This window comes from Heterodontus francisci, chromosome 5, assembly GCF_036365525.1.
Source record: "Heterodontus francisci isolate sHetFra1 chromosome 5, sHetFra1.hap1, whole genome shotgun sequence".
Classification (NCBI taxonomy): Eukaryota; Metazoa; Chordata; class Chondrichthyes; order Heterodontiformes; family Heterodontidae; genus Heterodontus; species Heterodontus francisci.
Window position 1 is genome coordinate 187674644 of NC_090375.1, and position 13153 is coordinate 187687796.

Consider the following 13153-nt stretch of genomic DNA (forward strand, 5'->3'; position numbering starts at 1 on the left):
TCAATGAATCACTTAACTGAACACTACATCAACATGCAGTTTAGCTTTTTCATTAGAATTCCCTTGATGTGAGTTATTTATTAAGAAAATACTTAAATGATGTACATGAAGCACATTTCTGTACTACCACCTGTAAAAAGAATGCCAATTTTCAATGTGCTAAGATGTAGTTATTGTGCATAATATCTATTTATCAGAAAAGTTGTTCCAGCTGTTTGTACCACTAATGACTTCATAATACAATCGTGACAAATTCCACTGACACTGGGATTAATTTATTGCATCATTAGGGTTCATCCACAGATACCATTTAGAAGTTATGAGCTCTCCACTACATTGTTCTTAAACAATAGCATTATCAAAAGCAAACAGTGGGAAGATTAAAGCTCGACTTGCAGATTAAGTACAAATTATCTGTCCTCCTGTTTCAGCACCATTTATTCATTTATCACATAACGTCTAGTATTTCAGGTCACTGTCAATATGCTCTGCATCCTCACAGTTAACAGATGTCTTCTCTTGTCAAATGAATTACTTTATGTTTCACGCACTGGTGGTCGCAGATGTATCACTATAGCAACGTCATTAATTTCAGATCTTACCGGAAACATGCTCTCCAATCAAACCTAATTATACCACATTGCTTTCTTGTCCTACAATAAGGAAACTATAATGTAATTATTGGGACACTTCATTTTCTATTCTGTCGTGGTAAATGAGCAAGCCAAAGTGATGGACGCTTCGTGTCAGAATGCTTACTGATGAAGCACAAACCCAATTTGCAGTCATACAAAGGACTACCTTGCAATTAAGACAGACTGCAACGTTCCTCAGACCCAACAACTTAAATTCTGTACAGTTACTAATGGTGATTTCTATTTCTGCAGCTTAAAAAAAGCACAATGCAAAACATTTAACAGGTGTTTGCTCTACCCAACATATATTTTGGCCAATTAACAAGGAAGAACTTGCACTGTCGCATGGAATTCAAAGGGAAGTTTCCAGACTTTCCCTCTTGCCTAAATAATCTTGGATGCCGATGTCAATGAAAAGACCAAAGAAAAAAAAACTCTTGCAATTTGATAGCTCCCCTGAAAACCTGGTAAAGTATCAAATTTGTGATGACATTTGAACTAATATTCTGCAGGAAAATTACATTAACTAGGAAATAGTTACACTTCAAATAAATAAGATCTTTTTCATCAAAGGAATGGATGTTCTTTTCAAAAAAAAGAAAATGTTTGGATTTACTGCACAGGAGGTGCCAACAAATCACAGCCATAATTTTATGTTGGGTGGGAGGCCCCGCCCACCAGCCAAAACATCAGGGCGAGCCCGCCTCCACTGGGCCTGGGCAGCTACGCCAGGATTTTATGTTCCCCAGGCCCTTCATTGGACTTGGGCGGGACATCCACCTCCCTGTGGCAGGAAATCCCGCCTCCAAGAGCTGCCAGCCAATCAGTAGGCCAGCAGCTCTCAGTCCCAACAGTGCAAACGGGAGCAGCGGCCACTGCTGGGACTGCACCCATCCATTGACAGGATCGTGGCCATCAGCCCTGGAAGAGAGGTAGGTTTTGGGGTCAAACAGCAGGACCTCGGCAAGGCAAGAGGGGGGTGGGGGTCGGTTGGTGGGAACGGGGGACTTTATTTCAGTGGGGACAGTTGGGGGCTTCCATGAGGCACAAGGTGTCCGATCAGTAGGGCTCCCGCACCAGCCCGCAAGGTTTTACCAGCTTTTACCTGGTGGCCTTCTGTCAGGTCCAAGGTGCCCGCTGGTACAATACCAGCAGTGGTGGGAGGAGGCCCTTAAATTGAGTTAATTGGCCACTTAAGGGCCTTGATTGGCCTGGGACAGGCGGGCCATTTTTAACTGCTGCCGCCCCTGGTAAAATTGCAGCGGGAGTGGGAAGGCTCCTAGAACGTCACCCCCACCCCCTGCCTCCCACTCAATTTTACAACCCCCCCTCTTCCTTCCCCCGCTCCCCCACTGCCACCAGCCCATTCCTGTGGGGAGGTGTAAAATTCCCCTCCACAAGTACAAGAACAACTTACATTTATGTAGCATCTTTAACGTAGAAATGCACTCAAAGCTCTGCATAGAAATTAATTTTAAAAATGGATGCTGAGCCAAAGGAGGAATGATTAGTAGGGTTGACATGAAGCTTGGTCGGAGATGGGTCTTCTGGAGGGTCTGAAAGGAAGGCAGCGAGCGAGCTGGAGGGCTCTGAGGTAATATGATAGCGTGGCCTTGGCAGCTGAAGGCACAGCTGGCAATCTGGGGACATACAATAAGCCAGCGTCAAAAATATGGGGAGTTGGGAGGAGGAGTTGTGGGGCTTGGGGAGGTTAAAGAGATTGACAAGGCCATGAAGAGATTTAAACATGATGAAAATTTTCAATTTGAGCCACTGGGGTTCAGAAGTCAACAGAGGTTGGCAAGTATAGGGGTGATGAGCAAGTGAGACTTGGTGCAGGATAGGATACAGACACCAGAGTTTTGGCTGAGGTGAAGTTTATGGAAGGTGGTAACAAGAGCATTGGAACAATCTAATCTAGAAGCAGCAAAGGTTGGGATGAGGGTTTCAGCAGATGAGCTGAGGTAGTGGAGGAGATGGGGCTTGAATACAAGCCCACAATGAATTGGACTCAGGTTTCAAACAGACTGGTTCAGCCCAAGACAGCGGCTGGGAAGCGGATGGAATTTGCGGTGGGGTTTGAAGACAATACCCTTGTTTCACCCAATGTTTAACTGGAGAAAATTGCAGCTCATCATAATTGGATGACAACACAGAGACAGTGTTGGGGCTGGAGGGGTGGGTGGAGTTGGTGGGCTGAGCTGTTAGTTTATGTTTGGGAGCTGATCTCCATATTTACAGATGGTGGTGACAAGGCAATGTATTTGGATGAAAAGGATGAAGGGGCCAAGAATTGGTTATTGAGAGGTTCCAAAAGGCATGGTGTAAGGGTGAAAAGAGAAGCCACTGCTGGAGATGCTCTGGCAATGATCAGATATCTAAGAGTGGAAGCAGGTCAAGGATAGCCACACCAAACTGTAACAATAGAGGAGATGCTTTGAAGGAAGATGGTGTAGCTGACTACGTCAAAAGCTGCAGAGATGTCAAAGAGGGATAATATACCATAGTCACAGTCAGTAAATATTACTGACTTTGATTAGAGCTACTTGTATGTTGCAGCAAGGTCAGAAACCTCATTGGAGATATTCAAACAAGGAATTACAGGAGAAGTGTCACAAAGAACATTTACTGTGACTATGGTGCATTATCTTTTTTGATAACTCTGCAACCTTTGGCATGGGCGCCTCCTAGGGATGGGCAATAAATGCATCAGCAAAGCCCACATCCCAAAAATGATTTTAAAAATCTGCATGGCATTTGGGAGGGGACAACTTGTTCAAGAACCTCAAAAAGGAAAACTAGTTTGGAGATGGGCTGCTAATTTAAAAACAAAGGGTGTGAGAGCAGGTTATCTGAGGAAAGGTTGATAGTGGATTTGAAAAGGAGGGGAACAGTACCTAAAGAGAGGAATCCATTTACAATCTAAGCTACTATGGGGGCCAAGGAGGAGAGGTTGCTCAGCTGGTACTGGAGTTAAGCAGGGTTTATCTTTGCTCTCCAGAATGATGCTCGAGTAGTGGGCAGTTTTGGCAAAGCAGAAGGAGGTCCTGTAGAGTTTGTCCAGGTAGATCTGGTGAAGTATACCCCTTGGATTTGAAGCAAAAATTGGAGGCATACAATGAAACAGCTAGGATAAATGAGGGTGATGATTTTCCTGGGTATCAAAGGTGGAGGAGAGTGCGGCTGGGTAAATAGACAGCTGCAGATATATTGCTGCAAATGGAAGGCTGAAGATTAGGCAGTTGGAAGCTGTAGTGCAGCTGCAAGTGACATAAGCTGGGGGTTTAGGGTGGGAGTGGGAAATAGTTCTTTCCTGGGGAAGAGACAGAATGAAGTGGGGTTAGTTAGGAGTGTCTTTTGTGAGCAATACAAGGAAGTGATCAGAGGTGGCCTTGTAAATGATCAAAACTACAGTAAAAGAGGGGCAACAGAATATGGGGAGAAACTCAGGGTATGGGAGTAGACAACAAAAGATTTTAAGGGAGGGAGGAGGGGTGGAACAAAATGAGGTGCTTGAAAGAGAAGGTGCCATAACAGGAATAGGCAAGACCCCTCTGTGATTTACTGAGGTGGTGGTGGAAAGTATAGCCAGCCAAGAGGCAGGGTGTCACCAACTGTGTGATAAGTTGTCAAAGCCAAGATGTCAATGAAATTATTCATTATAACATCGTGAATGGCAAGTTCCTTGTTTGTGAGTGAAGACATTCTGGAAGCAAATGCAGGATGGGGCAGTGAGTGCTGATCTGCTGGCAGAGTCCCAAGGGTGTAGCAATGGAGAGAGGCAGAAGGAGGTTGGTAAGGTTAGTCCCAGCAGGCATGTGGGACAGGAAGGCTGGCAAGAGACAAGGATGCAGTCTTAAGCCTGATAAGAAGGCATCGATAAATGTCTTTGTGTGTTTTTTGAAGAATGCCACGAGAGGCAGTTTACTTTTACACAGCTGTTAAATAAAAAGGTACAGAGGATTGTAATCATAGTAATCTACACTAAATACTAGTGATTAAAAAAGCAGTAAGATTTTATTTGCAGTAGTTAATGCTGGTTGGAATGAAGAAAAATATGTACACTTTAAGACAACTTTTTAAACACCTTAAAATACATTGTGGTTTACTGGCTGTTCAGAAGTGATTTTAAAACAGTCACAAGACAGTTAAAAACAAGTGCCATCACCGTCTAACATTTCTAATTACATATATGTTGCCTCCCATTAATAAAAACAAAGTTCAAATTTTGATAAATCTGCCTCAAAAGTAGTTTGAAAGCCATTTAAAAATTCCTTTAAGCAAAATTTGTAAGAGCTAACATTGTGTCTTTTATGTACCTTTCAATTTGTCCACAATACCAAATTACCAGCTGTTTCACCTCATTGAAATTCATTCAATATCATTCAAGATGTCAGATATCATTTGTGAGCAGTGCAGTAACATCTTTCATCCAAAGTTAGAAGCATACTGAATATCAGAAACATGCCACAAGCTCAGAAGATGGCATCAACATTACCTGTCTTATCTGTTAATAAATAAACTAAACGTCCCAGTTCTTCTGGTATTGTGCTCGTCCGGACCACTGTGCCTGGAATGTTATCATCTCTCATGATCATCCAACCATAGGCTGCTTTCCCCATGTCTAGGTTTACCCGCAAACTGTGCAAACAAACAGAAGAGAAGTTAACACTTGCAACTTATTTCAGATTTGCCTTAAACCTGAAATCCAATGTTGTTGGTAATGCCAACCTGTGTTAACATTTTAATTTTCAGACACAGTAAAACATCAGTGCATTTTTTTATACAGATGATAAAAAGTAAATTACAAGATGAAGCCAAACATTTAATGCAATTCCACTCATGGTCAAGTTATGAGAAACAGGAGCGAGTCAAGAACGTCAGAAGCACATGACAAATTAAAATGGATGTTAAAAATATGCATTAAAGCAGTTGGCAAGTATAAAAGGACTATTAAAATAAGCAACTTGTGATGAAGGGGGTATTTAGCAGAACAGGATCTTACATTAAAACTAGTATGGAATTACAATTTTTCTTCTCAATGCATTCTTTGCCAATTAATATTCCAATAACTACTTTATATCACTTGTTAGTACTGTGAAACTAAAACCACTGCAATAAATGAAGGGACAGAGCAAGTAGACAGGTTGTTCGCAGCATTATGATCCTTCTGGGACCATCGTATTTTTCTGCTTCTGCTACTACAGTTTCATGATAAAGATCACAGTTTCCTTCACAATTAGAACTAGGTATAAATTTCAACATTCACATTCAGTGGCTTTGGGCAGCATTTTAAAAAAAAATGTTACCTGATGGGGATGATATAGGAAAATAACAGGATGAACCGGAATAGGTAACGATACCAAGGGCCCACGAATCCTTGCAAAGCTACCATAACCACGGAAAGCACAACTAGAGCTAAAAACAAAGCCTTCGTCAGTCGATTTAGCTCCAGGTCCAGCAAGCCAACCTACAAGAAATCGAAATAATACTTGCAAGTTAATTTAGCACAAATGAATTCATTTGTTTTGGATTTTTAAAAAACCTGGAAAAAAAGTTTTGCCTTTTTAAAATATTTTACGATTGTCACTTTTACGATGCATTTTGCATACCACACAATTTTGCATCATCACTCTTAAGGAAAAATAACTTAGAACTTGTATGTGCTCCAGTAATGACAGCAGCCAATTACTACCAATTTTCTAGTCCAGATTTGTATTTAACAGAACAGGGAAAACTGCTGTGCTCAAAAAATGGAGCAAGGCCATGAAAACCACAAAGCTACAGTTTGAACTTCTCATTTTTTTTTTAAATAAAGCAACTTGTACTTATGTAGCACCTTTAATATACAAGAACATAATCAGACAAATATTGACACTGAACTGAAGGAGGAGATATTAAGAGGAGTGACTAAAAGATTGATCAAATAGGTTTGAACTAGTCTCTTAAAAAGGAAGAGGTGGAAGGCAGAGGTATTTCCAGAACTTAGGGCCTATAAGGCTGAAGGCACGCCAGCCAACGATGGGGCAAATGGAGTGGTGGATGGCTAAGCGGTCAGAATTGAGGGAACGCAGAGTTCTTGTAGGGGTGTAAGAATGGGAGAAGGTTACAGGGATAGGGAGGGGTGAGGCCATGGAGGGATTTAAACATGCGGATGAGATTTTTCAAAGATGTGCTGGTGGATTGGGGGCTAATGTAGGTATGCCAGCATTGAGCTCCAAGATCCATGCTGATTGACATCACGATCTGCCTGCTCTGCAAACTTCCAGCAGCTGTTTGTTGAGCACGTGCTCAAACACCCTTTTCAATATAGCGCGCATGTGACTCAATCCAGAATTTTGCACGCGTGCTGCAGACACCATTTCGGACACCAAACAGCACCCATAGCCTAGACAATGGGTGCTACTGATCCAAATTCCATGCTGGATATGCTCATTTTTCCCCACAGTTCCACATTCGAACCTCTCCAATCAGATAGCAGCCAGAGCATTGAAATGACCCTCATAAAAGTCACAAATGACTGTGTAACTGTGGCAAACTATTCCTCCTCATACTTCTCAGAGTGCCTGTAGTCTTTAACACAATTGATCACACCATCCTCCTGCAATGCCTTTCCTCAGTTGTTCAGCTGAGCAGGACTACCCTCACTTAGTTCCATTCTCATCGATCCAGTTGTAGCCAGAGTCTCTTGCCTGGCTTTTCGTATTCCTGCTCCCACACTGTTACCTCTGAAGTCCCGCAAGAATCTACATTTGGCCCCCTCATTTTTCTTCTCATCTATCTACTGCCCCTCGACCAAAGTCGTGCATCAGGTTCCAGTTGTACACCAACACCACCTCTCTTGACCCCTCCACTGCCTCCCTGTTGTCAGCTTGCTGTCTGACATCCAGTCCTGGATGAGCTGCAATTTCCTCCTATTAAACATTGAGAAGACCAAAGCCATTGTCTTCTACACCCGCTACAAAATCTCAGTTCCATCGTCATTGATTCCACTCCCTTCTTCTGCCACTATCTCAGGTTGAATCAGGCTGTTTGCAATCTGTGCATTTAAAATCTGAGCTGAGTTTCTAACCTCATCCTTCACATTACAAAGACCATCTAATTCCACCTCAATCTCTTGCAGCTCCGCCATTGGCTCAGCCCATCTGCTGCTGAAACCCACAAGTGCATTTGGTGTCCAAAATGGCATCTGAAGCACGCGTGCACAATTCTGGGATGAGTTTCGTGCATGCTATATTGAAAAGGGTGCTATTGCACGCGCTCAATCAACAGCAGCTGGAAATTAGAGCAGGCAGATTGTGATGTCAATCAGTGTGGATTAGGGAGCTCAACACTCCAGCCAATGCCCTCTCAACCTCACACATCTGTACATGCATTCAGCAGCAGGAAGCACATCCCCACTAGCCCTAGTTAACTTCCAGGTTAGAATTAGAATTAGAACATTACAGCGCAGTACAGGCCCTTCGGCCCTCGATGTTGCGCCGACCATCTGACCTACACTATTCCATTTTCATCCATATGTCTATCCAATGACTACTTAAATGCCCTTAAAGTTGGCGAGTCTACTACTGTTGCAGGCAGGGCGTTCCACGCCCCTACTACTCTCTGCGTAAAGAAACTACCTCGGACATCTGTCCTATATCTTTCACCCCTCAACTTAAAGCTATGTCCCCTCGTGTTTGCCATCATCATCCGAGGAAAAAGACTCTCACTATCCACCCTATCTAACCCTCTGATTATCTTGTATGTCTCTATTAAGTCACCTCTCCTCCTCCTTCTCTCTAACGAAAACAACCCCAAGTCCCTCAGCCTTTCCTCGTAAGACCTCCCCTCCATACCAGGCAACATCCTAGTAAATCTCCTCTGCACCCTTTCCAAAGCTTCCACATCCTTCCTATAATGCGGTGACCAGAACTGCACGCAATACTCAAGGTGCGGCCTCACCAGAGTTTTGTACAGCTGCATCATGACCTCGTGTCTCCGAAACTCGATCCCCCTACTAATAAAAGCTAACACACCATATGCCTTCTTAACAGCCCTATTAACCTGGGTAGCAACTTTCAGGGATTTATGTACCTGGACACCAAGATCTCTCTGCTCATCTACACTACCAAGAATCTTCCCATTAGCCCAGTACTCTGCATTGCTATTACTCCTTCCAAAGTGAATCACCTCACACTTCTCCGCATTAAACTCCATTTGCCATCTCTCAGCCCAGCTCTGCAGCCTATCTATGTCCCTCTGTACCCTACAACACCCTTCGACACTATCCACAACTCCACCGACCTTCGTGTCATCCGCAAATTTACTAACCCACCCTTCTACACCCTCATCCAGGTCATTTATAAAAATGACAAACAGCAGTGGCCCCAAAACAGAACCTTGCGGTACACCACTAGTAACTAAACTCCAGGATGAACATTTGCCATCAAATGTTGCTGCTTGATTTCTTCTGGCTGCTACTTTGAATCTACAAGTTGTTTAAAGTTGCCAAAGTCTTCAGGCAGATGCTCGTGGAGTTTTTGCTGACTTCAAGTCTTCTACACAAATCAGCTGCTCCCAGATATGGGAATTCAGATATGGAATACAGCATGACTTAGAGAATGAACAGAGGCCATGCTAGGAGCAATTCTCCTCCAGAACTGCAGCGAGTAACAATGTGCAAGATGACTGTGCTTCAGTCAGATCTTCACTGAAATCTGCCAACTGCTATAGCTATAACTGCTACCTCAGGAGGGGAAGGACGATATTACCAGTGGCTGTGAATGTGACCGTGGCTACGAACTTTCACATATCTGGTTCCTTCCAGTCCAGAGCTGGAGATATTTGCAACATCTTGCAGTTTGACGTTCACGGTTGCATGAGGGAGGTCACTAACCTGCTCTATTCATTAAGTAACTAGATTTCATTCTCTCTTGCCAGAGAGAAGCAGGCATGGCGAGCACATGACTTCACTAGGATTGCAGGCTTTCCTGTGGCGCAGGGTGCCCCCACTGGTGGGCAATCATAAGCAGAGAATTATGCTGCTCAATGCCCAACGCCCTGGCAGCAGTAATGATAGTTTCACTCTGCTGTAGTCCACTGTGCCAGCTGCTGAGCCACTACGGAGTACCAAGGGCTATCTGCTGCCCACTTGGATGATGAATCCTTTGCACAACCCACGCACACGTGGGCAGCATGCATATAATGAAGGCCCTGTTGCCACATGAAATTGAGATAGATCAGATCAGTGGCACGCTGAAACAATGCTTCTGCTCCCTGGAACACTTTGGAGGAGCCCTGCAGTATTCAGCAGAGCTGCTGTTGACATTCGCTATGGCCTACTGCATCTCACCATCATGAGGGGAAAGTCCTTGCCTCAAGCTTCACGGTGAGCAACTCAGAAGAAGGAGGAGGAGGAGAAGGAAGAGGGGAGGCAATGTAGAGAATCCATTGTTGGTTGAGCTGCCGGTGAAGAATTATCTGAGTGCGATACAAGTAACTTCAACCCCAATTTCCCATTCATCAGTAGTCCCATACCTTACCTTCCCTCTGTCATTGACATTAGTGTCTGCTTGGTCACAATGCAAAAATAAAAGGCACCACAAAATAAACATTCCAAACCAAATTTATAAATCAAATCATGCCATTTTGCATACAAGTCAACTAATAACATTCGTGCATTCCCTGGGTGCCTTTGCCTGTCCTAGTGCTCCAATGCCGTGTTACCCCTGTGGCTGAAGAATGGCTGGTGGAAGGCTACTGACGTTCAGTGGAGGATGGCATTGCAGGGCGGCATTGCAGGGCAACCTCGAGCAGCTCTGGGCCGAGAAGGCCTGGCTGTGGATTGCACCAGCTCGGCACAGGGAGTAGCAGTCTGGGCTGGCCTAGCTGACAGGCAACAAGGGCACAGACGAAGTGGCAGGGGTGAGAGGACAAATACTGTCTTTCTGAAAGAGGTCAGGAGGTTCATGCTCCATAGGGCCACTGCCACTCCCCCAGGGCAGCACCTAAGCTTGCATGCCAGAAAGCTGACTTTACATGACAGCAATGAGCTTTCATGGCAGCAAGCTGACCTTGCATGCTAGTAGGCTAAGCTTCCACTGCAGCACTCAGACTTCTGGTGGAAGCTGCTTGTACTGCAATGAAAGCTGAAACATTAGCCAAACACTCCATCATGGTTGGGTCCACAAGTGTCTTGATGAAATTGGCTACCACTTCCATGCTGGAAAGGATGGGTTCTAATCTCTGTGCAAAGCCTTGTATCAAGTTGATGCCAGACTTCTTCATGCTCCTTGACCTCAGGCTTTCTTGCATGCTTCCCAAAGCATTTCGTTGTACATATCCATTAGCCTTCCTCTGCAGTAGAACACATGTGCAACCTCAAGCTGGCACTTGCCCCCATCCTGGCTGCAGGCCACTCCTGCCCAGTGTCTCACCACATGCAGATTCCACTTCTGTGCTATCCTCTAAAGTATGTGCAGTGCCAGTATCGCAGCTGGTGGCTGAGTGAGAAATCAAGTGACACTACTGTGTCTTTATCATTGTCTTCTTGCTGTCCCTCCACTGGCCAGGCAGGTTGCACTTCTTAGATATCTGTAAGCAGAAAGGCACAAGTGTAAGGTTGTGTGTGAGGAGGGGATGCAATTAGGATGTGCATGCTTATACCACCTGGAGCTTGTAAATCAAGAGGAGTGTGAAATGAGGGGTAAGTGGGATATGACGAGGATTAGGTATGAGGATATCTTCAATGGTTTCAGCAGCTCCACTGGCCTAGGGCTCAGCAATGGGCCTCCCACCATCTTCTCTTTGGGGGTCAGGATATGTTTCTCCCACTTCGCTTCTGCTGTTTCCAGTTGTGCACCACCATGTCCCGTAAGAGAGGGTGCTTGAGTGTCATGAAATCTGTTTGGGTGATGTCGCTGTCCTGGTTGAATAGCTGGCAGCGTGCGCAAGGTGAGGTGTGGGTATGAGGCTTGCAGCAGTGTTCAGCATGTGATGGTGCAGTGTAGTATTTGAATGCCAGGTATGAGTCCTGATTGATAGATTGTTGGTAGGTGAGCGATGGGGGCATGATGCATTGAGCAGTGTCTGAGACTAGTTGTGCAACTGATGGTTGATACTTGAAGATATATTCACTGACCTTGACCACTTGTGTAGGGGTCAATGAACTCCAGGCACTGCATCCAGGTCCTTGGGGCTTGACTTTTGACATTGATCTCAAGAGTTATCTACTCCCACTGCTTTTTGAACATGTGGCTGGAGGGCCTCAGCACCCTATGGATACAGGACATCTCTGTTCCTTTGCACCTCCTCACCAAGGCCATCAGTGTAGCATCCAAAAACCTTGGAGCCTGCTCTCTCTAGTGTTATGCCATTCTTCTGTCTCTCAGGTTAGATTCAGCTCCTGCTCCAGCCACAATGCACTTCCCCTTTAAGAGGTGCCAGATAGCTTTAAACAGTGCAGGCTAGCTTTAACTGGTCCTAGCCATTCACAATATTGGTTCCTGCTCAGGCATCCAGTCAATTACAGCATGGTAAGCACTGGATGGAAGTTAAAATCATTTAAAACAGCAGGCAGCATGAAGATCAATGCAGCCGGCATTGCAGTCAACGGGCGCGAGTTAATTGTGCATCACGATCCTCATGCCTGATTTCGGGGCCATCACATTTAAACACCCCCCTCCTCATGTTTAAGGACATTAGAGGTTCCATGTACGAAGACCTGAGAGGAAAAGGAGGTTGGAGAAGGGGCAACAGTTTGCAAGGACAGAGGGGTCAGAACTGGGTTATTTGGGGAGAGAGTAATAACAAAAAAAACTTTTTTTTTTTTTAAAAAGATGGTAAAAGGCCAAACATGCAATGTGATTTATATCCCAAAGCTGACAATAATTCATACGTAATTAAGTTATGCGGTACGATCAGAGTCACTGCTGAAAATAAGTATCACATTCCCAGTGTGTCCTGGGCATAAGGCGCAGCTCCAAAATGCTCAACATTTTAATAGTTCCCCATATATTCAGTAATCAGCATGAAAGCTTAAAATGGTCACACTTCTATTTCCCATTTCTATCCAGAAATGCACACCCCTCCCAAGTTTCCATGGTAAAAATTTCCTACAACCTAATGCCCAAAACCTGATTGGATCAAGTGTTTGTAAATGTATCAGTGTGTTTTAATATGAATGAACATTCCAGAGAGTTTTGCTTTTTGCAATAGGGAATTATGTAATGTAATGATTAACAATAAATACAAGGAAAATAGAAAACTCAATCATTTTACCAAGTATTCAATTTAACAGCAGAGCCCCAGCCACTGCACAGAAGGGAGCCATTCCAATCTGCTAGTTCGTGGGATTACAAAATGAATCCTCCTGCCCCACGCTCTCCCCATAGCCCTATAAATTTCTCTGCTTCAAATATTTATCCAATTTTTCCATAAAAGATGCATTGCTCCTGCTTCAACGGTTTCCCTGTGCCAAAGCATCCCTTGCTTCAACAATCCTCTGCAAAATCTCTCCTCTTATTCGTTCAATGACT

At 44.2% G+C, this 13153-nt stretch overlaps 1 protein-coding gene across 2 annotated transcripts in view; it reads right to left on the reverse strand.

Moving 5' to 3' along the window:
• The window catches only part of atp9b (ATPase phospholipid transporting 9B), a 349558-nt gene that overhangs the window by 87305 nt on the left and 249100 nt on the right, over window positions 1–13153 (reverse strand). For both annotated transcript variants that reach the window (XM_068032475.1, XM_068032474.1), the window contains exons 12-13: window positions 5945–6105; window positions 5134–5276 (exon numbers count right to left, since the gene is read on the reverse strand). In XM_068032475.1, the coding sequence (XP_067888576.1) occupies window positions 5134–5276; window positions 5945–6105 (304 nt within the window). The remainder of the gene's footprint in view (window positions 1–5133; window positions 5277–5944; window positions 6106–13153) is intronic.